Genomic DNA, 22304 nt, shown 5'->3' with positions numbered 1-22304 from the left:
AGGCCAGAATGAATTCCATATAAAAAAAGTAACTCTTATTTAGACAATGTTTTGTAATTTATAGTCGCACATCATGAATTGGAGTTGAATGGACTATTTGCTATGGTTTTCTTTAGAGAAGCTCTGATTCACATTTTTCAATAATTATATATATGTGAATTTTTCTCACATACTTTGGCTAGCAATCACACGAATAGTCCCTACATGGCAATTTCTACAGTTTCTGCCTTATCCACCGTCCAATCTCATCGGACGGTTCTTAGTTGCCTTCTCGGCCCATCAGGCCCAGCACCCAAACCGCTGTGCTCCCTTCGTGGCGGCGACGCCGACGAGGCGTACGCGTCTTCTCCGCCGCCGCCGCCGCCGCCGCCGTCCGTCCGTCCGCCCGGTCGGCCAGCCGGCAACGGCCACCCGTGAGCGACATCCGCGACCAGCGAGAACCGCTTCCTTTGGTAGTCCGTGCCCGACGCCAACAAGCGGAGGAGGTGTCCCCTTGAACCTTTCTACCACTTGAATCTTGCAATCTTTTTCTTTTCCCCTTGCAATACGATTCTCCGTTCAATTGTCCCCGCCTCGGATTCTTGTATCTCGACCCGTCGATTGGATCTTGTTTCATTTTCATACGAATTGTCCATCGGATTGGACGCGTGCGCTAAGGTAGTTTGTAGTACAATTTTCCCCCTCTCTATTCGGAGAAAGGCCGTTCATAGTTTCTTCTGTTTATCTGGAATCAGGAGATTCATGAATTGCGATTTCGCGTTCATATTTCTGGAAATGGAGTTAATGCAATTGTGGTTATGCTTCTATTGTTGGTACCGTGTTTGATCAGATATCCCACAATGGGCATCAGTAAGACTGAAGTGAATCTGCTGCGGTTGCTTGACTCGGCTCCGCGGCAGCAGAACCAGGCTAAACTCATTCATGTAAGTATAGCTGTATCTCGGAATCCTAGCAGTTTTATTGTCCTAGTGGATTTCGCCCCCTAATTTTGGTCTGCACCCAGATTTCAGTCTGATGAGAATGGTGTATTCTGAATAACGTGCAACCAGTTTTAGAGGAAAAAGAATATAAACTAATCTTTTGCTGTTTTACCATTTGCTAATTGAATCGGTGATCTGCCAGCTTTTGTTGGATCCTATTTAGTTCATGTGTAACATTCGAGACATGATTTGGTGCTCTCTGTGGGACAACTGCATTTCACGTTTTAGATTATAAAGTTCAATTCCGTTTTCCTCTTAGCATGTGCAACCTTCAATCACAGTATGTCACCACATCGAGGGAACTGTTGGAGAAGCTGGCAGCGGAAAATACGTCAGAAGGGATATCAAGGTACCTGCTAATTTGCTTTTATCATAATGTTCAACTGGTAACATTTTGGAATAATAAAATAGAATGGCGTAGCCTACAATCTACTAGTAGGCTTGTGTTAGTTGGTGCCAATGTTAGTATTGCTGGCACTAGACAAACCATTTAGTCAGATTTAGTCGTCAGTACTTTGGATTGCTGCGTCTGAGGACTGAATCACACAGGAACAAAAAAGAAGCAGTGGATAGCTAGTTGTCTACCAGCAATACATGTTTGGAGCGTCATAATTAAATATTCTTGAAAAAGGGTAACGTGGAAGATAGTGGTAAACTCATGTTATTATTGCTAAAAAAATGACTACAGTTGTTGTTTACTAATTGGGCTGATTGAAAAGTCAAAACATCACATTTAGCTGGAGACTTTCTAGTGAAAATGGACATAATTTATTTCTTTTATCATTCAGAGGTCATGATTTCTTATTACTAGACTGGACATAGTTGAAGGTACTAAGGAACTTCCTAATTTTTTTAAAAAAAAATGACCAATTTTGGCTTCTTACAATGATAGACAAGTTATTTCAAAATTATCATTTATTCATCTTTCTAGAACTGTTGAATGAAGCGATATAATGTAGCCAATGGTTCCTCATACAGATAATTCATGTAAGACTAATTGCAGGAATAGTGATATGGACCAGTTTTAATCATGAATACCTAATTAAAATATAATACATATATATGGAGAATCATTTTTCCGGTGCAGCCTTTAAATAATACTTAGTTTATAAATTAGATATTACTTTTTGGTTTACTGGATTTTTCATACTCTTTCTGCAAGGCAAGCTTCTTGTACCAATATCTAGAGTTTCATATTTTTGTTTCTTCCTTTCAATTCATAATATCTTTTTTACAGATTAATTTCCTATGAAATTTGCTGGAAGACTCATTCCTCCATATGTTTACCTCTACTATCTTCTTGTATTTGTATAACTGTTACATCTTCATTCATGGACAACTTCCTCTTGATTCAGTATTGCAAAAGGAAGGCTAAATGAGTATTCAGAGAGGATTGAGGAACTTGCCGCAAGGCTTGCTTCTCTAGTGGTATGTATTTTGTTGTTCAATTCCTCTTTTTGAGAAACTAGTAGATTTTACTCTGTTCTTTCTTTTGGGTTCAATTTAAACAGTGTCTTCATTACTATATATTGTACCAACCTGTATCTTTTCTACTTCTGACCATTTGATGTACTATGTATAAATAGACTAGACTATAAGTTCTCTTAGTTATGTTTACAATGGCCTAGATTTTTTTTTTTTTTTACAAATTATCCTAATCAAACACAACTGCTCACATGCAAAACATTGTCAACTTTATGTTTTCTGTTCAATCTCTCCTGTTTTGATTCCAAGTTCCAACATAAGTGGTTAAATTGTTGTCTGTTTATTTACCCTGTATAAATGTAGTCCTAGGTCCTCAGTTACCTGAATGCAAAATGCTATTATAATCATATAGCGTGTACGCAGGCACTTTCTCTAACTATGTTTATGCTGGTTTAGCCTGGTTACGAAAATGCTGTTGAAGCCATCAGAAAAGAAGAAAGTTATCTTGAAGGGGAACAAATTAGAAGTCCAATAGCCTTATCCCCTGGATTGAGGAGGCTATTGATGTTAGTTAATTCTGTACCCTTCCTTGCACTAAATTGGTCATGGAGCTCATTCATTTTTTGGTAATTAATCTTATTATTATGGTTAAGCAGAGCTCTGCAAGAGATTGAACAACCTACCAATGCAAAAGAAAGAAATGTTGCAGAACCTCTTAGATTAGATGAAGCAGCCCAGGCAAACATAGAGAAATATAGGTATGTTCAGAATTACTAATTTCTCCTTACGAATTACCAGTAACCATTTTCAGTCCTTTTAGCTGGTCGCACAAACTAAGGTTATCTTTTCTCTTTATTTCTTGCTAAGCACCTGCCGTGAGGGATTTACTTAAATCAATGAATATACTGATTGTTCTTTTATACTGATTGTACTTTTATTGGTTTCATTGTCTTTGCAGGAATCTGCAAGAAGATTTGACTGATGAGATTGTTGAATTAGCACGCCAGCTGAAGGATAGCAGTCTTATGATGAACCAGTCTGTGCAAGCAACAGAGAAGGTAGACTTATTTTTTTGTTGGTACTTGATACTCTTATGTGAGTTAGCTCTTCTGCTGGTTATAACTTGGCAAACATTCAACTCTTTTTACCACTACTATAACTATTCCTGAATGACAATTCCATGATACACCAACTTATTTGTATTAAGCAAGCTATAAAAACAATATGAATTTCCTTGTGTGAACGCTGTTCTAATTTTGAAATATTAGTGTTATGTAACTGAATTTTGATGTTGTTCCCAAAGACCTTGTGGACTTGAATTAATTCCCACCAGCTGATAAGTGATAATGCTGCATCAATTTAGAGCAACAGTTTAGGTGTTTTTAATCAAGAAAATGTGAAACTACCTTAGCTTCACGCATCTTTGGGGAAAACATTGGGAACCGAATTACGTACATTCTTGTATCACTTTCCCAATTTACTGCTCGATAAGTGAAATAAATACTCTTTAACATGTGCACCTATATGTCAGAGACCCAATCATGTACCACCCCCTCCAACTATTTCTATCATTCATGCATATTCTCTTCAGCGTCCACTCTAATATTTAGTATGTAATAAGGGGCAACCAATTGAATAAAAAAAATTCCATTTTATGTTGACAATATTTGGATCACATGTAGGACTTCTGGACTTGTATATAGGTTAAGTTCAATAAATGACAGCTGATAACATGGTTTGATTAAACAAATTGTCATGTTCTGGTGTAAAAGGATCTTACACAAAAAAAATTAAAAAAATATGATCATCAAAGGATTGAAACTTTGAGAACCCCTTGGGTGTGAATGAACTCCTTTTGCTTGCTGAAAGCATATAAAAATTGTCCACTTACTGTTGTTGCAGATACTTGATTCAACTGAAAGGGCTGTGGCATATAGCTTGGCAGGCACTGACCGTGCAAATGCACGAGCTGTGGAGGTGTCTTCGTTAACCTCCAAAACAACTTGTTTCCAGTGGTTTCTGCTTTTTGTAATGACCTGTATGTTCATCATGGTTGTTCTACTTATACGGGTAACCTAAGGCGTGGCATTCACTGAAACAAATGTGACCAGTTACAGTACATTACTGCTCGAAGATAGACCTCCATTACAAAATGCTGTACTGACTAGTATAAGTGATAGATGCTGCGACTTTCTTTAGTCAGCTAGCTAGAAGCTGTTAATAAATGAATATAGCAGGCTTTTGGCCATGTATAACCATGCTGACCGAGTTTGAATCCATTACCTAAAAAAAAATGTATATAGCAGGCAACCGCTGATATGATTTTTTTTCCCTCATTTTTTTGAAGTGAATGAGTTGTTCGGTGCTCATATTTTTGTAAGCCGCTGATATAGCAGGCAGACGCTGATATACTTCTTAACTTCCATTTGATGTATGATCAATGTATATATACTAAATTGCAAGCATATGTGTTGCCTTCAAACGAAAAATGTTTTCTAATATCAGGTCCATTTATAGCTACATTGTGAATTGTGATTGCTGAATAGCCTTTCACAGGTTGGAAAATTGTGTAGTTCTGAGATTCTCAAAGTAAGACTTCTATCCAAAATGAAAATGGTACTACGTTCACTTGTATGATCCTGTAGATTAAGAGTTTCTTTCTTACTTTCTCTTTTTTTCCCCAAAGTGAAGTTTCACCTGGCATTGTTGTGTTTTTTCATATCAATGAATCTTGCTTGCTCTACCCTCAAAGGCATATGACATACTCCCTCTATCCAAAATATAACAACCTATGGCATTCAAATTTTGTTCAAAATATAATAACTTCACCCATATTCCATTTTCAACCAATCACAACATTTCACCATTTAAATTGTCCACCAACTCTCTTGTAAAACAATCACAACTTTTTGCCATTTAATACAACACATATTTTCTTAGGGCATGTTTAGATCCATTTGGAATGGCAAATAGCAAATGGCAAAAGTTTTGGTGACAAAAGTTTTGGCATTGCAAAAGTACTAGTTGGTGTTTAGATGCATGTTAAAGTTTTGCCATTCTCGCACTAAAGTGAGAGAGAAAGAGAGAGGGAGTGGTCCCAAAGCATTTTTTGGCACAATTTGCTACTATGGACTAGCAAATGCCAAATGCCAAATTACCAACTTTTTCTACTAGTGTTTGATCCAAAATGGCAAAAAGTGCTACAAAATGGCAAAACTTTTGCCATTTTGCAGGATCTAAACAGGGCCTTAATATCCATGTCCAAGTCTAAAACTCTATTTTGGGATGGAGGTAGTACTTGTTTACACAAGTGCTAGGTCCCAAATTTTTTATATTTTAATCTATGCCAATGCGTTTTGATATATTTAAAGGCATCTTGTTCCTTTTCTTTAATTTTTTTATTCTATTCATTTGTTGATGTGGGTAGAATGTGCATTCTGGGCATTAAAGGCTTCTCATTTTTCGTTTAGTAAAAGAAAGAATAACTACATCATGAAATAATATTTTTCTATCATTCATTTGAAAAATCTTCTTTCGACTTATATAGGGCTCCACCGCTAATTTATTCCCACAAATTATATTTCACACTGGAGCCTCGAATTCCTAGGTACTGCCGGGGGCTCCTAGCTAGCGCATGCGCGATGCTAGCGAGCACCTCCCCTTAAGGTTTAACTATATCTATTATCTATTAATCTATTACTTAACACTTAACATTAATGATACTAGTAGTAATTAGGAAAGATTCTGAAGATTTTCTGAGAGATATTTTTACTAAAAAATTGAAAAAAATTTAAGTTAGATTCGAAAACTTTTGATTTAAGTTTTAAATTTTAAAGTCAAATTTTGAAAACTTTCAACTCAGATTCGAAAACTTTCAATTCGAGATTTAAAAACTTTCAACTCAGATTTAAAAACTTTCAACTCGAGAATTGAGATTCGAAAACTTTCAAGTCCGGATTTGAAAATTTTGAAAACTTTTAACTTGATATTTGAAAACTTTCAAGTCCGGATTTGAAAATTTTGAAAACTTTCAACTTGAGATTTGAAAATTTTCAACTCGAGATTTGAAAACTTTCAACTCGAGATTTGAAAACATTCAAGTCCAGATTTGAAAATTTTAAAAACTTCCAACTCAGATTCGAAAATTTTCACTTGAGATTTGAAAATTTCAAGGCCAAACTTGAAAATTTTCAAGTCAATATTTAAAAACTTTTAACTCAAAACATTTAAAAAAACACGTGTGCTAAAAGATTAAAAAAAGCGCAAAAAAAAAAGCAAAAAGAAACACCAAAAGAAAAAACGCGGAAGAAAAAAAAGGAAAAAACCGGCATTAGAGAATGGTTACAGAAAAAAAAATCTCGCGCGCGCGTGTGGGCCTTGTGGGCCGGGCGTGCGCGCCGGCACAGCGCGCGAGTTTGCAAAACCAGGTACTGCCCTGGTTTACACTTGCTAGATTGCTCCCATAATTAGCGAGCACTTTTGTGTGCATCACAGTTGCTGGCCTATCACTTTTGAGCTCATAGATCATTACCTTATCACCAACTTAAGTACGGTCAGATTAGCAAGTTACAACATCTTATAAGTACTAGCTAAATATCCATACTTTACTATGGATTACTAGGGATAGATATGAATTACATGCATGCTATATTATCTAAAAATATAGAAATAGTCATGCCTTTGAGGGGACCTCGCCTGATATTGCTCTTGTGCAGGATATTAGGGATGAGGCCGTGTTTGGCGGGATAAGGGTTTTATTAGTTTTTTACCATAAAGTTTGCTTGGTCCTGGACGTAATTTCCTTTTCTAGTTTCTGGTTGATTGTTGTGTTTATAACCCTCTTGTAGGAGAGTTTCTTGACTCCCCTCCTTTTTTTTTTCTTATGTACTTTTTCGAGGAAAAAAAAGTATTATTTAAAAACAAATTAATTGTGAGGTTTAAAGAACAATCCGTCACTAAATTATATTTTAAGATGAAATAAGACAAACAATATATGGAAGAACTATTTTTGTAATTTTAAAGTAGACGCAGGAGTAATTGGTAAACAAATAAGGTTAGTGGGGTGGTAAATTCACTGTGAAGAGCATAGATAGAAATCCTGAAACACAGGATCTTGGATTCAAAAGATCTGCTCGTAAGCAGGAAAGAAATTGTGAAAAATGACAACGCAGGAGTCCACACCGACACAGACAAAACTTGATATCTGCAGTCCAACATCTACAATGGACCAGTCCAAGTCCAGCAAAGCGGCTACATCTTATCAACAAATTTCAGGTATGGCACATCACTTACAAATGCTAACTCGGTCATCCTTTACAATATATATACACCGCAGATCACTGCCATATTTGCATAGAGATCTCCTGAAAGCTCTGCATTCTGAAGCATCAAGAGAGGAGAGAACAAGAAAGAAACATGAGGAGGAACACTGTTCTTGCCCTTGTGTCCTGGCTCATGCTGCTTGCACTCTTCATCACCACCGCCACTGCATCGCTGCGTATGTCATATATCAGGAAATTTCCTGTTTATTCATCTATTGGATTTTTTTTCTATAAGTGTTCCAGAAATATAAACATGTCAATCATAATGTCAGTTAGATGCTCTCTTCATTGGAAGTTTGATTCTTTTGTGGTAATATTGCAAGCTGGCAGTTAGAGAGTCATGCTCCTCTGCTGTTGGCATGTTAGCATCATGTCATGTCCATTTTATGAACTTCATCTTGGAAACATTTCTTTTCAGCGTGCAGGTGCTGCTGGCTGGTGCAGCATCCAAAGGTGACCTGTGGCCATGCCTGCTGTGGCGAAAACTGCTGCCCTCCTACTCCACCGCCATCGTCGCGCTGAATGGAAAAAAAAATGCCTCAGGCTTGTTAGTCAGTAATATGAAATATGAAATAAAGTCTACTGGAATAATGTTGTACTCAGCTGCTCTTCAGTGAACATCTACACTGATATGCACCAATGAAACACCTTACATCAAGAGCTTAAGGCTGCAAGAATGCAATATTTTCCTTTAAACTGGTGGCAAATACACAAATGAGAAATTTCACCACCAGGTCAATTTTAATGCCCGACACAACAATCTAATCTTCAATTCTTCATATATGGCTAGAATGCAATATTTTCCTAAAACTAGAAGTCAATAATACAATATACTTTATATTCACAAGGACAACATATCATTCTGGTATGTTCAACAGATCATTTTCGACATCAGGCTGAACATATCATTCGAAGGTACATGAACACCCAAAAAAACTAAGATCTGTTAAATTGTAAATTGCTGGCAAAAACATGTTTCTTCAGAATCAGGAGAAATTTCAGCACAAATCAACTTTCATATATATATGGCTAGAATCTCTTTTCCTAATCTCACACAATCTAATTTTCATATATGGCTAGAATGCCGTGGTTTCCTAAATCTACTAGAAGAATACCTTCTATAACACAAGGCCACAGAAAGTATGCCGATGTGTCCTAACAGATCATTTTCGACGTCAGACAGAACCCAGCATTCTAAGGTACATGAACACCCAGAAAAATAGAACCCACACCCCACAACAAACCCCACAACCGCAGCCACAGGAGGAAACTGCAGAGCTTTTACTATCATCAATTCCAACAAGAAAGCGACACTCGCCCATGGATGGATCAAGGTAAGTTATCATCCCATTCCCATCGAAATCGCAACTCTTAGCATCCTGCTTCTGTTGCTGATAGTAGCTGTTGAAAGCATAAGAAACGTTGGCCTTCTCTCCAATGCCATAGCAGGAACCTCCATAGTCGAGTGTGGTACAATCAGCCATAGAGCAAGCAAGCTTTAAGTGATTTGCAACATTATCAAGATTCTGGGCAGGGTTTGCGATGCACCACCGTGATGGAAGATATGGCACCTCTCTAGCATTCTTAAGTACCGGATTCCCTAAACCAAGATTCAATGGGTACTTGGCTTGTCCATCAAATGAGAAGATCCCCCAGTGTCTCTCAAAGTTTCCAGGTAGTATGCTCTTTTGCTCTTCATCAAAAAGGCTGAAAAGATAGACATCAGCTGGAGGTACACCAGGACGAAGCGGAGTTCCTTTGTTGTTCATAACACGATTCATAAGACCTTGGTTGAATGCCCTTGCTGCAGTTAAGTTTGCACTCGGTGCTCCTTCAGTTGGCCAGCCAACTTCACCAATTGCAATCGGTAGCTGTCCGTATCCAATTTTACCCAGCGCAGCAACTAATGTGTCAAAGTTGCCATCAAAAGCATTGTAGTATGTGTTAGGACCATCTACAACCGGGTGAGTAGATCCCTCGAAGAAGGCATAATCTTGTGGAAAGTCAGAGCTCTGATAAAGACTGAGAAAAGGGTATATATTGACCACAAATGGCGCTCCACTAGAACTGAGAAAAGCGGCGAGCTGGGTCATTATCTGAGTCAGTTCAGTCCTAAAAACTCCTTGTGATGGGAGAGAAGCACTCTGATAAGCATCAGCATTGCATGGGACAACAAGCTTCACATAGCTAGCAAGATTAGCCTTCACCAGCGATTGCTGAATGTTTGTCATTGCTGGAATAACATATGACTGGAATTGACCCTGGTAGCTCGTCAAGAACGGCTCATTTCCCACGGCAATGTATCTGTATAAAATTCATAGGGTAATTACTCAACAGCACATAACTAAATGAGATAAAATGTAGTAATAGCCAATTCCAAAATGACATTGCCAATAACAAACCGATATACTATTGATATTTCTAAGATAAAAATAGGCAATTACAACTAAATCAAATCAAGATGATGCAGATTTCCACCCAATCCCAAATCGAAGTTTCAATGTAATTATTGAAGGCAAAAAAAGTTGTCACCAATCTTCATGTGTACAAAAAGGTGAATGAGATCTTCGACATAAAGCGATCAAAATAGTCTAAAGCAAAGCGAATGTACATTTAAGTAAAGCTAAAGAGATCCAGGAACTACGCCCAAATCAAATCCAACAATTTGTAACCAAACTAAATGCAAAGAATCCTACATTGGCCACCCAAACCACAAAAAGGAACAGTGATAAGTACCCTGATCTACAGAGAATCACTGCAGGAGATCTCAGAATCAAGACTGAAGCGGCGGGAGGCACTCACCGGATGTCGACGCCGCCGCGGCCGACGTAGCGCGAGACGTTCTGCGCGACCCAGGCGTCGGCGGCGGCGGGGGATCCCGCGACGGCGGCGAGCTCGGCGTTGGTGACGCCGACCATGACCTGGAGGCCGCTGCCGGCGAGCGCGCGCAGCACGGCCGGGTCGGCGTCGAAGAGCTTGACCTTCCCGATCCGGTTGGCGCGGAGCAGGTCCACCACCACCGGCGGCGGGACGCGGTGGGACGACAGGGTGCCCCAGTTCACCCCGACCGCCGCCTCCGCCGGGGGCGCGGCCATCGCGGCCAGCAGGAGGGCCAGCAGCGCCGCCGCGAAGGCGCCCATCGCCGGGCGTCGGCGGGGTGGGTGGGTGGATTCTCGCGTTCTTGGATGGAAAAGGGTTTGGATCTTTGGGTGGGATTCGGCGAGAGCTTTGAGTTGGTGAGAGAGGAGAAAGGGACGAAGGGAGTGTGGTGAGAGTGAGGTACTCCAGTACCACTAGTAGCTGGGATTTGTGTGAGCTCGAAGCTTCTCAAATGGCGAGCTAGTGGAGTGGAGTGTAGTAGTGGAGAGAAGATAATTTGGTAAAAAAAGGTTGTCGCTGCTTTGTCATCGGAGTGAGGCTGACAGCTGCAACAGTAGTGTATGAATGCGAGAGCCGTTGGGTTGGAGAATCGAGGAATGCAGTAAGAGCAAATTCAACAGTAGAGTTAACTGCCGGCTTCAAAATTCAGTGTATCATTTAAGAGATAACTAAACCACGGTAGATATAACAATTGACTACACTCATGCTTTAACCAAGGCATCCTGTCAGGTATTGGTAATTTCTGCATGTTCAAGTTCTGATTCTCTATTGGTTGTCCCAAACTGCAGGGGGCCAGAGTGCCTAGGCGCTCGTGCTTGAGCCGGCGACTGGATTGTCGTCCCATTTGCTCTCTCTGATTTTTCTCTCTCTATCAGTATATGTTAAAATATTAGATAAGCAGGCTATTAGACCTGCTATGTACCTGCTCTAAGGGCACTGGCAGGTGAAAAATGTCTCCTTCCCTGCTATTGCTCGCTGCTGAAAAAAAACAATCAGTTCATTTTTTTAATAATGAAAATGATTCATTTTGGTATTGCTTTCGTCCTAAAATATACACCCTATGTCTAAAATGACAACTTCTAGAGATGAATCTGAACATATGTATGTCCAAGTTTATATCTAGAAGTTAGTTTTTTATAGAATAGAGGGAGTAGATATTTAGTAGAGGATGTGTTTATATTTTGGGACGGAGAAATTATCTGTTAATAGACACACGGTAAAAACAAGATAAATTAAAAAAACTCCATGTTATGGGACAACTCTCAAATTCCTCATGATGATATCCAACTGAATATCTAATAAAAAAACATAGAATCTAAAATAATATTCTATATGAACTACGTCATCTAAACGGTAACAAAAGACCCGTGGCTACCAAATTCAAAACTGTAGTTCTACTATACATAGTATCCTACTACTCCTATGAAATCATCAAGGATCAAGAATGCATCTAACTGAAAGACACGAAGATAACCTATATGAGGTTAAACAATTTTTTATTGTTGACAACTATATTATTGCAACAACACCAAATTGATCAATATAAGACACTACTTCCAAATAAAATCAGTTTTTAGATCTAGACACTTCCCTTAGCCTATTACCAAAAATATTTTTAGCATTTCAAGGAGGGGGTGTTGAAAGCAAAAGGACGCATCCCCAAACACAATGTGCGACATGTTATCCAAAGAAAAGATGTTAAAGCAATCATTTCACAAATGTCGTGTTCTATTGTTTTCAGCGTTCAGTGATGGCTTACGGGGACAGGACAGCCTAAGCCTATCCTGCTTGAGAGATTGTGTTTACACCTGAATTTGACACGTAAAGTCGAAATAGGGAAAATTACCAAAGTTTGAAAATCTACCGGTGTTTCCTCTTGGAGGCCGGCTGACTGCCATGTATAGGCCGGTCAGACCGCCGGCATGTGGCCGGTCTGACCGACAGAGTCCGAGCCCGAATCAGTTTTATCGGGTCTCGAGTTTTCTTTGCTTGGGAAGGCATGTTTCGGGTTTCCTTTGGTTTCTATCCCAAGTTGGACGTGGAGGAGGGCCTGTAGAGGGCAAGACCAACCCCTATATAAGGGACAAGGCCCGTTCAATTGTAAAAAAATATCCTACAATCAATCAATCGAATCGTTTTTTTATATTGCTTCTAGTTCTAGTTTAGTTTGTGCATCTTTGTCGAGTGCGCCATAAATCGTCCGTCGCCACTGCGAGAGTGCGACACCTCTTTGTAGGTTTGTCCTGAAAACCTTCCGTTTTGCCCACGAGTTGGGTAGTTATCCACCATTTCATCTAAATCGGCTCCGTTAGCCGATTTAGTTTATCAAAACCCATCTTGATGTAGCGCTTGCTAGATTAGGGTGGTTGGCGACTCTACGATCACCGCAAGACGTTTAGGTGCTGTGATCGTGCTTGTCAACTTCACAAAAAGTTGCCAACACAATTTTTGGCGACTCCACTGGGGAAATTTGCTCAACGTCATCTCAACTTCGACTCCGCCATGTCAAAGCAAAGCAAGCCGGAGGTGGATGGATCCAATGTCATCAAGATTTCTTTGGATGATCTAGATAAGGAGCAACGTCAAGAATATGGAGCGTCAATTCAAGGCGTGGCAAGAGGAGGCGTTGACCACCAAAATTCATCAAGGAATGATTCGCAAGCCCGGTCCTCCTCTCCAACTTGCTACTAAAGAGGTAAAAGAGGTAAATCCTGAAGAACTTGCAATTCCTGTTCAAAAACTCGTAGCAAGTACTGTTGTTGTTAATAAGAAACTTCATACTGCTATGAAAGCTTGTTTTAATGAGAGCATTAAGGATTATATGAGTTCTAAATTCGGCTCTTTCATAGCCGATTTACCACCTAAAACCTCTGCAAGCACTAGCCAAGCCCCTGTTAATCAAATATTTAACAAATCCGACGAGGCAAATATGCAATCAGTCGGTGAGGGAGAAACGGCGCAGTCGGTCGGTCTGACCGGGCCTGGTGGCCGGTCAGACCGCGGCTTCTCTCTCAGTCTGATTGACCAAACGGCCAGTCCGACCGGGCAACCTCACACTGGTCAGACTGGACAGATGGCCGGTCTGACTGCTCTGACCGCACCTCTGGACGTCGGTCAGACCGGGCCCTAGGCTGGTCAGACTGGCGTAATCGTGCTGATACCGAGGATTGATCCTATAACTAATAATGGGCTTTTATACCATATTCCAGTACATGATCCTCCTGTAGCTACTGTTAATCCCCAAATTCCCCCACATATCCCTAATGCTTACAATGATCCTAATAGAGGGTATCCTCATCACATTGGATATGGCCAATATAATAATATTGTGCCACAACAACCACTTTTTAGGCCACCAAACCCACCACCGAATCCACCAAGGCCTGAAACTATGGAGGATCGGATTAGGACTATCATTAGGGAGAATTTTGGGATTGAGGTAAGGTATTGTGCTAGGGTTTACCAAAAGTCGTATCCTGATTACTATAATAATGTCCCATATCATCGTGGCTATAGAGTTCTCGAATTTACCAAGGCTATGTTCGGGAGGCATGGAGATGATGGGTTGAAGAAGACCAATATGATTCTCAATGGTTTCAATAGTGAACCAACGGAGGCGAAAGGTGTCTTTTCGGTGGAGCTTACCGTAGGAAACAAGACGTTGCCAACTGCTTTCTTCATCGTCGATGTGCAAGGTAACTATGGTGTTATTTTGGATTGTTGTTGGATTCATGCCAATTGTTGTGTGCCCTTTACCTTGCATCAATGTTTATTTCAATAGGACGGCGATGATATTGAGATTGTTCAAGCGGATACATCGGCCGAGGTTGCAATGGCCGATGCTTCAATTGAGTGGCAAAATGGGAATATTCAATGCTTATCGGGGTTAGATCTCTCTAGCTATGATTTTATTAGTGTTTCTAATGGTAGTTTTTGTCATGACCGGAAATAACCCAACGGGCGTTCCTTACGTGCGTGTATTATTCCTTGTCCCAGGAGGCAAGGTACACCAAAAGTTGATACAATTCAGAGTTTAACAAGCGGAAGCGTAAATAATTAATACATGGGCGGCGAAGGCCCAGCACACAGGAAGACAAACAAAAAACAGCGGAAGACTAGGGCGACGACCACAGGCGCTTGACGGCAGGCACGAGCTAGACACCAAAGCCTTCATCTTCCAGGAACTCCTCTTCTGGGTTTGGGAAAAAATTGAGCAAGACTGAGTACAACCACCGTACTCAACAAGACACACCCACGAGTGCAGAATAAATGCAAGGGAGTACAAGGGAGCCATAATATAGGGGGTTAGGATTTGCAATAAACAGCATTAAAAGTCACTTAGTTGCTCAAAGCTATTTTTTAAATACGATCCTAGAGCTATGCAATATTATTAATCAAGGCCGTGAACCCACACGAACCTGCCTTAACCCAAGGCCTACGATGATTCAGACCGAACTGGCAACCCGACCCTGGGTCCCAGCTCGTCCCAAGCCAACCCAGGCCAACCATTCCACCTTTTAGTTGTTAAGTAGGTTTTAAGAATTAAAACACTAACTTGGGTACATTGCTAGGCTTGCCCATAACCGAGGGCGCGGCTATTCGAATAGGTTATACTCTGATCAGAGGTGTACATCTTTACCCACAAGACACATCTTCCTCACGTGTAACCACGTGCCACATACCACCACGGTATACGGGCGGAAGACGTGACATAGTTTCCAACCCATCCTAGCCATAGACAAGAGTACCGACCCAACCCCACCTACGGCCAGAACCTCCGGGACAGGTAGGCAGGACTGAGCCCCTAGCAGCAGGACACCAGCCCTGTGCCATGACATCTCGACTACCGGGCCGCAGCTCGTGTAGCCTTCATATGCCCTAGAGATGTCCATCGACCCCCGACTTCGTCCATCTCCATCCGTGTACTTTTGTTTATAACCAGACTGAGCCACAAACTAAGCCTTACCCACTAGACATGTGGAAGTACGGTAGTGCTTTGCAACAGAGGCCCGAAGACCGGTCCTTATATGGCCGAGGTGCTACTATCAAAACCATGCACCCCGAGCCTAGCCTAAAACCATTTTGAGGATTTTGAATAGAGGGGGAGGTATGAATCCAATTCCACAATAATCCAACCATTCCATAGTGTCCAGGTGATGAGAATATTCCCAAAGTCTAGAGTTGTAAAACCACCTAATGTTGCCTAATTAACCAGCGAAGCATCTACCTAAATTCATACTAGTGGTACCATGAGTAGAGTGTCCACTAGTTGGGGTTTTGTTTATTCTAGGGTGAACAAGGTAATAATAACAATAGCAATAATAATAAGGTCATAACAAAGGAAAATAGGCATGGCTAAATAAAACAGTGATAATGCGGGAATTTAAATAAAGCGATAATGCAATAATTTAAATCAAAATAATTTTATAAAACGGGATTCAATATGTTCAAGGATGATGTGACTTGCCTTGCTCGCTTTCCCAAACGTCAGCTTCAACCTCCACGAAGAGCGGATCTTCCGAAGTTGCAGCGTCTACACGACCAACGGAAAAGAAAAAGACTTTTACTCTAATAAACTCCATATAACAAGCAGGAAAAAAGCACAAAAATGGGTTCTTGACTTCTTAAGGAAAAATTAGAGACTTGAACGGTCCAATTCCGAGTTCAAATGGCCAAGTTATGGCCATTTGAAGTTTATATGCTCTTTAAATGAATATTTGCGAATTTCTTCATTTAAATTTTAATTTAAAAATGGTTTATTGCGTCAGCTGACGGGGGGGGGGGGGGGGGGGGGGGGGCGCGCGGACCGGGTCGACGGGGTCGGCGGCGTTCCGGCGGTCGGCGACCGAAACGGAGAGGTGGACGAGGTCGGCGAGGATGCGGCGAAGCCGAAGGAGGCGGCGCCGAGGCTGGAGACGGTCCGGGGCGACGACGGCGGCGGACCGGAGCTCGGCGGCGGCGGCGGAGAGAGAGAGCGACGGCGCGAGCTCGATTCCGGCGAGGAGACGGCGCGGCAAAGGGTGGAAACGGGCGAAGGAAGTGCGGGGAGGGTTTAAATAGGGTTGGAAGGGGGAGAGGGCGGCCGGGGAGGAAGGAAACCGGTGCGGGAGGTCCGGCCGCCATCAATGGTGCCGGCGAGATTTGCGGGGGCAAATCCGCCCGTTTGAATGCGAGAGAGAGAGAGGGAAAAATGGGGGGAAAGGGAGAGGGGATCACGGGGAATATTTCCCCCCACTTTATTGCACGCGGGGACGGCGGGAGGCGGCGGGATTCGCGGCGGCGGCGGCGCTAGGCGCGGGCGAGGCGGCGGGAGCGGCGGGAGGACGGGGATGACAGGTGGGCCCCACCCGTCAGCGAGGGTGGCGGGCGGGCCTGCCCGTCAGCGGCGCGCGCGCGGAGGGGCCGTGTGGGCCGCGGGGAAGAGGAGAGAGGGGGAGGGAAATGGGCCGAGCCGGCCCAAGAGAGGGAAGGGGGGAATTTTAGGGTTTTTCTTTTTATAAAACCTTTTCAACTTTGTTTATTTCTTAACAATTATTATTTGTGCTCTGAAAATTCCACTAAAATTTATTTACACATTTTAGGCTTTTAGGAAATATACAAAAATCCTCTAAGCCTTATTTGACTTTTACTTTGCACATTTTAATTTTTTTTGGAGGCTTTCACAAGGATTTTAATTATTCTAGGCATAATTTTAAAGGATATATTTTAGGGTCGTTTTGGGACGTGACAAACCTACCCCCCTTAAACGGAATCTCGATCCCGAGATTCGGAGGAACTGGTGAAGAGATCTGGATGGGCTGCCTTCAGCTCGTCTTCATGCTCCCAAGTAGCTTCTTCCTCGGCATGGTTGCTCCATTGGACCTTGCAAAAACGGATTACCCGGTTCCTGGTCCTGCGCTCCATGCTGTCCAGAATCTTCACCGGCTTCTCTACATAGGTCAAGTCTTCGCGAACTTCAATTTGCTCTGAATCGGCCTGCTCGGACGGCACTCGAGGACATTTCTTGAGTTGCGACACATGGAACACATCATGCACGTTGCCCAAGGAGGCGGGCAGCTCCAACTGGTAAGCAACTTCTCCGCGTCGAGCAATGATGCGGAAAGGTCCCACGAACCGAGGTGCGAGCTTCCCTTTCGTCTGAAACCTGTGTACTCCCCGCAATGGCGTGACCCGAAGGTACACAAAATCGTCCACTGCGAATTCTAGGTTACGGCGTCGGTTGTCTGCATAACTCTTCTGCCGGGACTGTGCCACCTTTAGATTATCCCGAATGGTTCTGACTTTAGCTTCAGCTTCTCTCAGGATATCAGTCCCGAACACTTGGCTTTCCCCAACTTGGTCCCACAATAGCGGTGTTCGGCATTTGCGGCCATACAACGCTTCATAGGGTGCCATTTGTATGCTGGCTTGGTAGCTGTTATTATAGGAGAACTCGGCATAGGGGAGACTCTTATCCCAGGTCTTCCCAAAATCTAGGACACATGCGCGAAGCATATCTTCTAGGATCTGATTTAGACGCTCGGTCTGTAGATCTGTCTGCGGGTGATACGCGGTGCTGAAATTTAATCGGGTACCCAACTCTTCTTGGAGCTTCTTCCAGAAGTGAGAGGTGAATTGGCTTCCCCGATCAGATACAATTTTCTTAGGAATGCCATGGAGACTCACGATCCTAGCAAGTAGAGTTCAGCTAGTTTTTTCCCCCCATAGGTGGTCTTTACGGGAATGAACCGGGCTACCTTGGTTAGTCGATCCACGACTACCCATATAGAATCATATCCGCCCTGGGTTTTTGGAAGTCCGGTGATGAAATCCATCCCAATTTCATCCCATTTCCATTCTGGTACTTGGAGAGGTTGGAGAAGTCCGGCCGGTCGTTGGTGCTCTGCCTTGACATGCTGGCACACATCACAAAGGGCCACGAACTCTGCAATTTCCCGCTTCATACTAACCCACCAGTATTTCTCTTTCAAGTCTAAGTACATCTTCGTGCTGCCAGGATGGATGGAATAGGGACTTTCGTGAGCTTTCTGAAGTATCAACTGTTTAAGTTCCCTGTCATCTGGAACGCATACCCGATTTCCGTTCCATAGGGTTCCGTGTTCATCCTCTGTGAAACCAGCGGCTTTACCCTGTTTCATATTCTTGAGGATCCCATGCATATCTGGATCATTCTTCTGAGCCTCGCGGATTTGATCGAGCAAGGTAGGCTTGGCTTCCAGCGTAGCCAAGAATCCACGACCAACTATGCTTAGGTTCAGGGCTTCCATCTGTTGATTAAGTTCCGGTGGAATGCCACGGACGCCAAGAGTGTTGCAATGACTTTTTCGACTTAGAGCGTCGGCGACCACGTTGGCCTTGCCAGGATGATAGTGAATTCCCACATCATAATCCTTGATGAGTTCTGACCATCTCCTCTGCCGAAGATTCAGATCCGACTGAGTGAAGATGTATTTCAAACTCTTATGATCAGTATATATTTCACAGCGATTCCCCATGAGATAGTGCCGCCAGATCTTCAGAGCATGAACCACAGCGGCCAACTCCAAATCATGGGTAGGGTAGTTGCCTTCATGAGGCTGAAGCTGCCGGGAGGCATAGGCTACCACGTGGCCTTCCTGCATGAGCACGCACCCCAATCCTTGGCGCGAAGTGTCACAGTACACCAGGAAGTCCTTACGAGTATCCGGTATTATTAACACTGGCGAGGAAACCAGCTTCTCTTTGAGAGTTTGGGACGCCTTCTCGCATTGCGGGCCCCACACAAATTTTTCTTCTTTCTTCAACAACTGTGTCATGGGTCGAGCGATTTTGGAGAAGTTCTCGATGAACCTCCGGTAGTACCCGGCCAAACCCAAAAAGCTGCGGACTTGGGTGACTGTCTTGGGTTGCTTCCAATCAGTGACGGCGGTCACTGTTTCGGGGTCCACAGCAACTCCTTTAGCAGAGATCACGTGCCCTAAGAACTTGACTTCGGACAACCAGAACTCACACTTGCTGAGCTTGGCATACAATTGGTGTTCCCACAACTTTCCCAACACCAGACGGAGATGCTGCTGATGGTCTTCCTCTGATTGTGAGTACACCAGGATGTCGTCAATGAAAACCATAACAAACTTATCCAAGTATTCCATGAACACTTTGTTCATTAAGTTCATGAAGAAGGCAGGCGCATTGGTCAGACCGAACAACATCACCGTGAATTCATACAGTCCATAACGCGTGGTGAACACGGTCTTCGGGATATCTTCTTCACGAATACGCAATTGGTGATATCCGGAGCGAAGATCGATTTTTGAAAAGACAGTGGCACCTTTAAGCTGATCGAACAGATCGTCAATCCGGGAAAGAGGGTACTTGTTTTTGATAGTAACTTCATTGAGAGCTCTGTAGTCAACACACATCCTCTTTGTCTTGTCCTTCTTTTCCACAAAAATCACGGGAGCACCCCAGGGGGAAGTGCTCGGCCGTATACACCCCTTTTCTTTCAACTCTTCCAACTGTTTCTTGACTTCGGCCAGTTCATTTGCTGCCATACGGTAGGGTCGCTTGTACAGAGGAGTGGTTCCTGGAGTAAGATCTATCCGGAACTCAATCTCTCGCTTGGGCGGCATACCAGGTAGCTCTTCCGGGAACACATCTCTGAACTCACTGACGATGGGTATTTCTGACAGTCCTATCTGATGAAGTTCTGAACTGCCGACAAAGGTTGGGGGTGCAAAGAAAACAACCGGTTGATCAGGCCCCCGGTACAGAGTGACAGTGCGTCTTGCGCAATCCACTACTCCTTGGAATTGAGCCAACCAATTCATCCCGAGGATCACATCCAAGTTCTTGGCGTCTAGAAGAATCAAATCCGAGGGGAAAGGGATTCCCTGGATTTCTATAGGAACGGCAGGGCTATAATACTTTGCTGTCATAACCCCTCCAGGGGTGGTGATGACCAGAGGGTTCCTAAGCCGTTCTACCCCCAGCTGATTTCTCCCCATGAATGGCACAGATATAAACGAGTGGGAAGCTCCAGAGTCGAACAAAATGGTAGCAGGGATGGAATGAATGAGGAACGTACCAACGATGACGTCTGGAGTTGTCAGCACATCCTCGGCAGTCACGTGGTTCACACGACCCCGAGTGACATCCTTACCACCGTTGTTAGGGCGGGGAGGCGCTTGGCCTTGCTGGCGCAGCGGCTTCGGGCATTTGTCCGCAAAGTGCCCGGGCTCAAAGCAGTTGAAGCACAGACGCTGCTGACCTTGAGCGTCTCTGTGGCCTTGACCAGGCTGCACAGCTGGCGCAGGAGGACGGGGTGCACGGGTCCCTTGCTGATTCTGCTGCTGCTGCGGCTGCGGGACGCGCACCACGAATTGAGGTCGGGGTGCGGAGCGAGGTTGCTGCTGCTGCTGCTGCTGCGAGGAGGATCCCCCTGGGTAGGGATTAGTGTAGCGGACCCTTTGGTTAGCCCCCTGTTGGTTGCGGAAATTCGCCAGGCGACGCTTGTGCGACTCCAGCCTCCTTGACCCTAGGACGAGCCTTAGATCCCAAGCTTTAGCAATATTTTTGAAATAAAAATCATTTCTTATTTGTGAAAATCCTCTAGTCTCTCTCCGTCTTGCTGCTTCATTTATCATCAAAAGCTGATCTCTAAAATTTTTTTTTCTCTTTTGTCTTTGCTTGTAGATGGCTGGCAGCATCAACCGTCATGGCCTGGACCTGACTGGCTTCGTTTTGGAGCTGCGGGGCATGTGCGTTGTCCTGGGGTATCCGCATGGAGTGGACTACCAGGGCAAGCAGCTCCCGGAGCAGGAGGGTGACGATGCAGAGCCCCACGCTGTTTGGGAGGTCACTGCAGTGATCCTCACCGGCTCTCCCGAGAGGACATCGTTGGCAGTCACCACGGGTGGAGATTCTTTCTCCGCCGCTTGCCAGAATGCCGCACTCCTCGCCATCGGCACTCTTCACCAGCGCTACCCGGACGAGTTGCAGCACTCGCCCTACCGCTACCACCCTCGCCGAGGAGGAGCCCGCGACTACGCCACCTTCAGGGATGCTAGCTCGGAGGATGACGCTACCATCATGCACCTGGCACGCTTGGTGGAGGCGTACGACGCGGCCCGTATCGACTTCCATCTTATGGTGCGCCGTGGGTTGGTCGAGAACAACATGAAGATCCTGGAGCTGCGTCAGGAGAACTTGCAGCTGAAGAAGGACTTGGACGCAGTGAAGGCGCAGCTGTGTCAGCTCAAGATCGCCTAGGGAGAGGTCTGTCGCCCCAAGCGCCGCCGCGTCTGCCGCAGCCTGAAGATCACCGCCCGCAAGAGTACCTCCAGGCCTGAGCTTGTTCGTCAGTCCTTGGCATGGACTTGCTTCGTGGAGACCCCTCGCGCCGAGCCCGCGCCCTCGGTTCCTCAGGAGGAGGGAGCCTCTGGCGTTGGTAGCTCGGAGGATGTGCTGTTGCTCGCCTTCCGCCCTGGCCCGTCGCAGAAGTAGACGAGCAGTTAGTAGGCTTGCGCGTGTGTTCTCGTTTGTTTTTTCTGCTGGAGTCGTGTGGGGCATGGTTATACTGGTGTGTGGTATAACTGTGTCGGAGCCTGTTTTTATTTTATTTGCTTAAGCAACTTGAACCTTAATGAACCAATTTAATAGCAGAAATAAATTCAAGAATTATGGTAGTCGTGGGTGGTTGGTTTTAATAGTCAGCTCT

The 22304-nt window shown here is 43.8% G+C and overlaps 2 protein-coding genes across 2 annotated transcripts; one reads left to right on the top strand and one right to left on the bottom strand.

The window, feature by feature from the left end:
* The first annotated feature begins 277 nt into the window (after window positions 1-277).
* LOC127783645 (uncharacterized) lies at window positions 278-4741 on the top strand. Its single transcript, XM_052310838.1, has 8 exons — window positions 278-485; window positions 830-923; window positions 1262-1329; window positions 2336-2408; window positions 2862-2971; window positions 3062-3163; window positions 3364-3463; window positions 4308-4741. The coding sequence occupies exons 2-8, from the start codon at window positions 840-842 to the stop codon at window positions 4482-4484; spliced, it is 714 nt and encodes a 237-aa protein (XP_052166798.1). The 5' UTR covers window positions 278-485; window positions 830-839; the 3' UTR covers window positions 4485-4741.
* Window positions 4742-8722: 3981 nt separating this feature from the next.
* Window positions 8723-11101, bottom strand: LOC127785186 (glucan endo-1,3-beta-glucosidase 5-like). The gene is made up of 2 exons (XM_052312612.1): window positions 10529-11101; window positions 8723-10030 (listed from the first exon to the last, which is right to left on the bottom strand). The coding sequence occupies exons 1-2, from the start codon at window positions 10864-10866 to the stop codon at window positions 8902-8904; spliced, it is 1467 nt and encodes a 488-aa protein (XP_052168572.1). The 5' UTR covers window positions 10867-11101; the 3' UTR covers window positions 8723-8901.
* Window positions 11102-22304: the final 11203 nt, after the last annotated feature.

The sequence above is a fragment of the Oryza glaberrima genome, chromosome 9, assembly GCF_000147395.1.
Source record: "Oryza glaberrima chromosome 9, OglaRS2, whole genome shotgun sequence".
NCBI classification, from domain to species: Eukaryota; Viridiplantae; Streptophyta; class Magnoliopsida; order Poales; family Poaceae; genus Oryza; species Oryza glaberrima.
This window is presented reverse-complemented; position numbering and strand designations above follow the sequence as displayed.

Excerpts from the sequence above, each read along its gene's own strand:
- LOC127783645 (XM_052310838.1), top strand. The coding sequence starts at position 840 with ATGGGCATCAGTAAGACTGAAGTGAATCTGCTGCGGTTGCTTGACTCG. Across the intron at positions 2,409-2,861 it reads CAAGGCTTGCTTCTCTAGTG|CCTGGTTACGAAAATGCTGT; the intron begins GTATGTATTTTG and ends ATGCTGGTTTAG. Across the intron at positions 3,164-3,363 it reads GCAAACATAGAGAAATATAG|GAATCTGCAAGAAGATTTGA; the intron begins GTATGTTCAGAA and ends TTGTCTTTGCAG.
- LOC127785186 (XM_052312612.1), bottom strand. The coding sequence starts at position 10,866 with ATGGGCGCCTTCGCGGCGGCGCTGCTGGCCCTCCTGCTGGCCGCGATG. Across the intron at positions 10,031-10,528 it reads CGCGGCGGCGTCGACATCCG|ATACATTGCCGTGGGAAATG; the intron begins GTGAGTGCCTCC and ends AATTTTATACAG.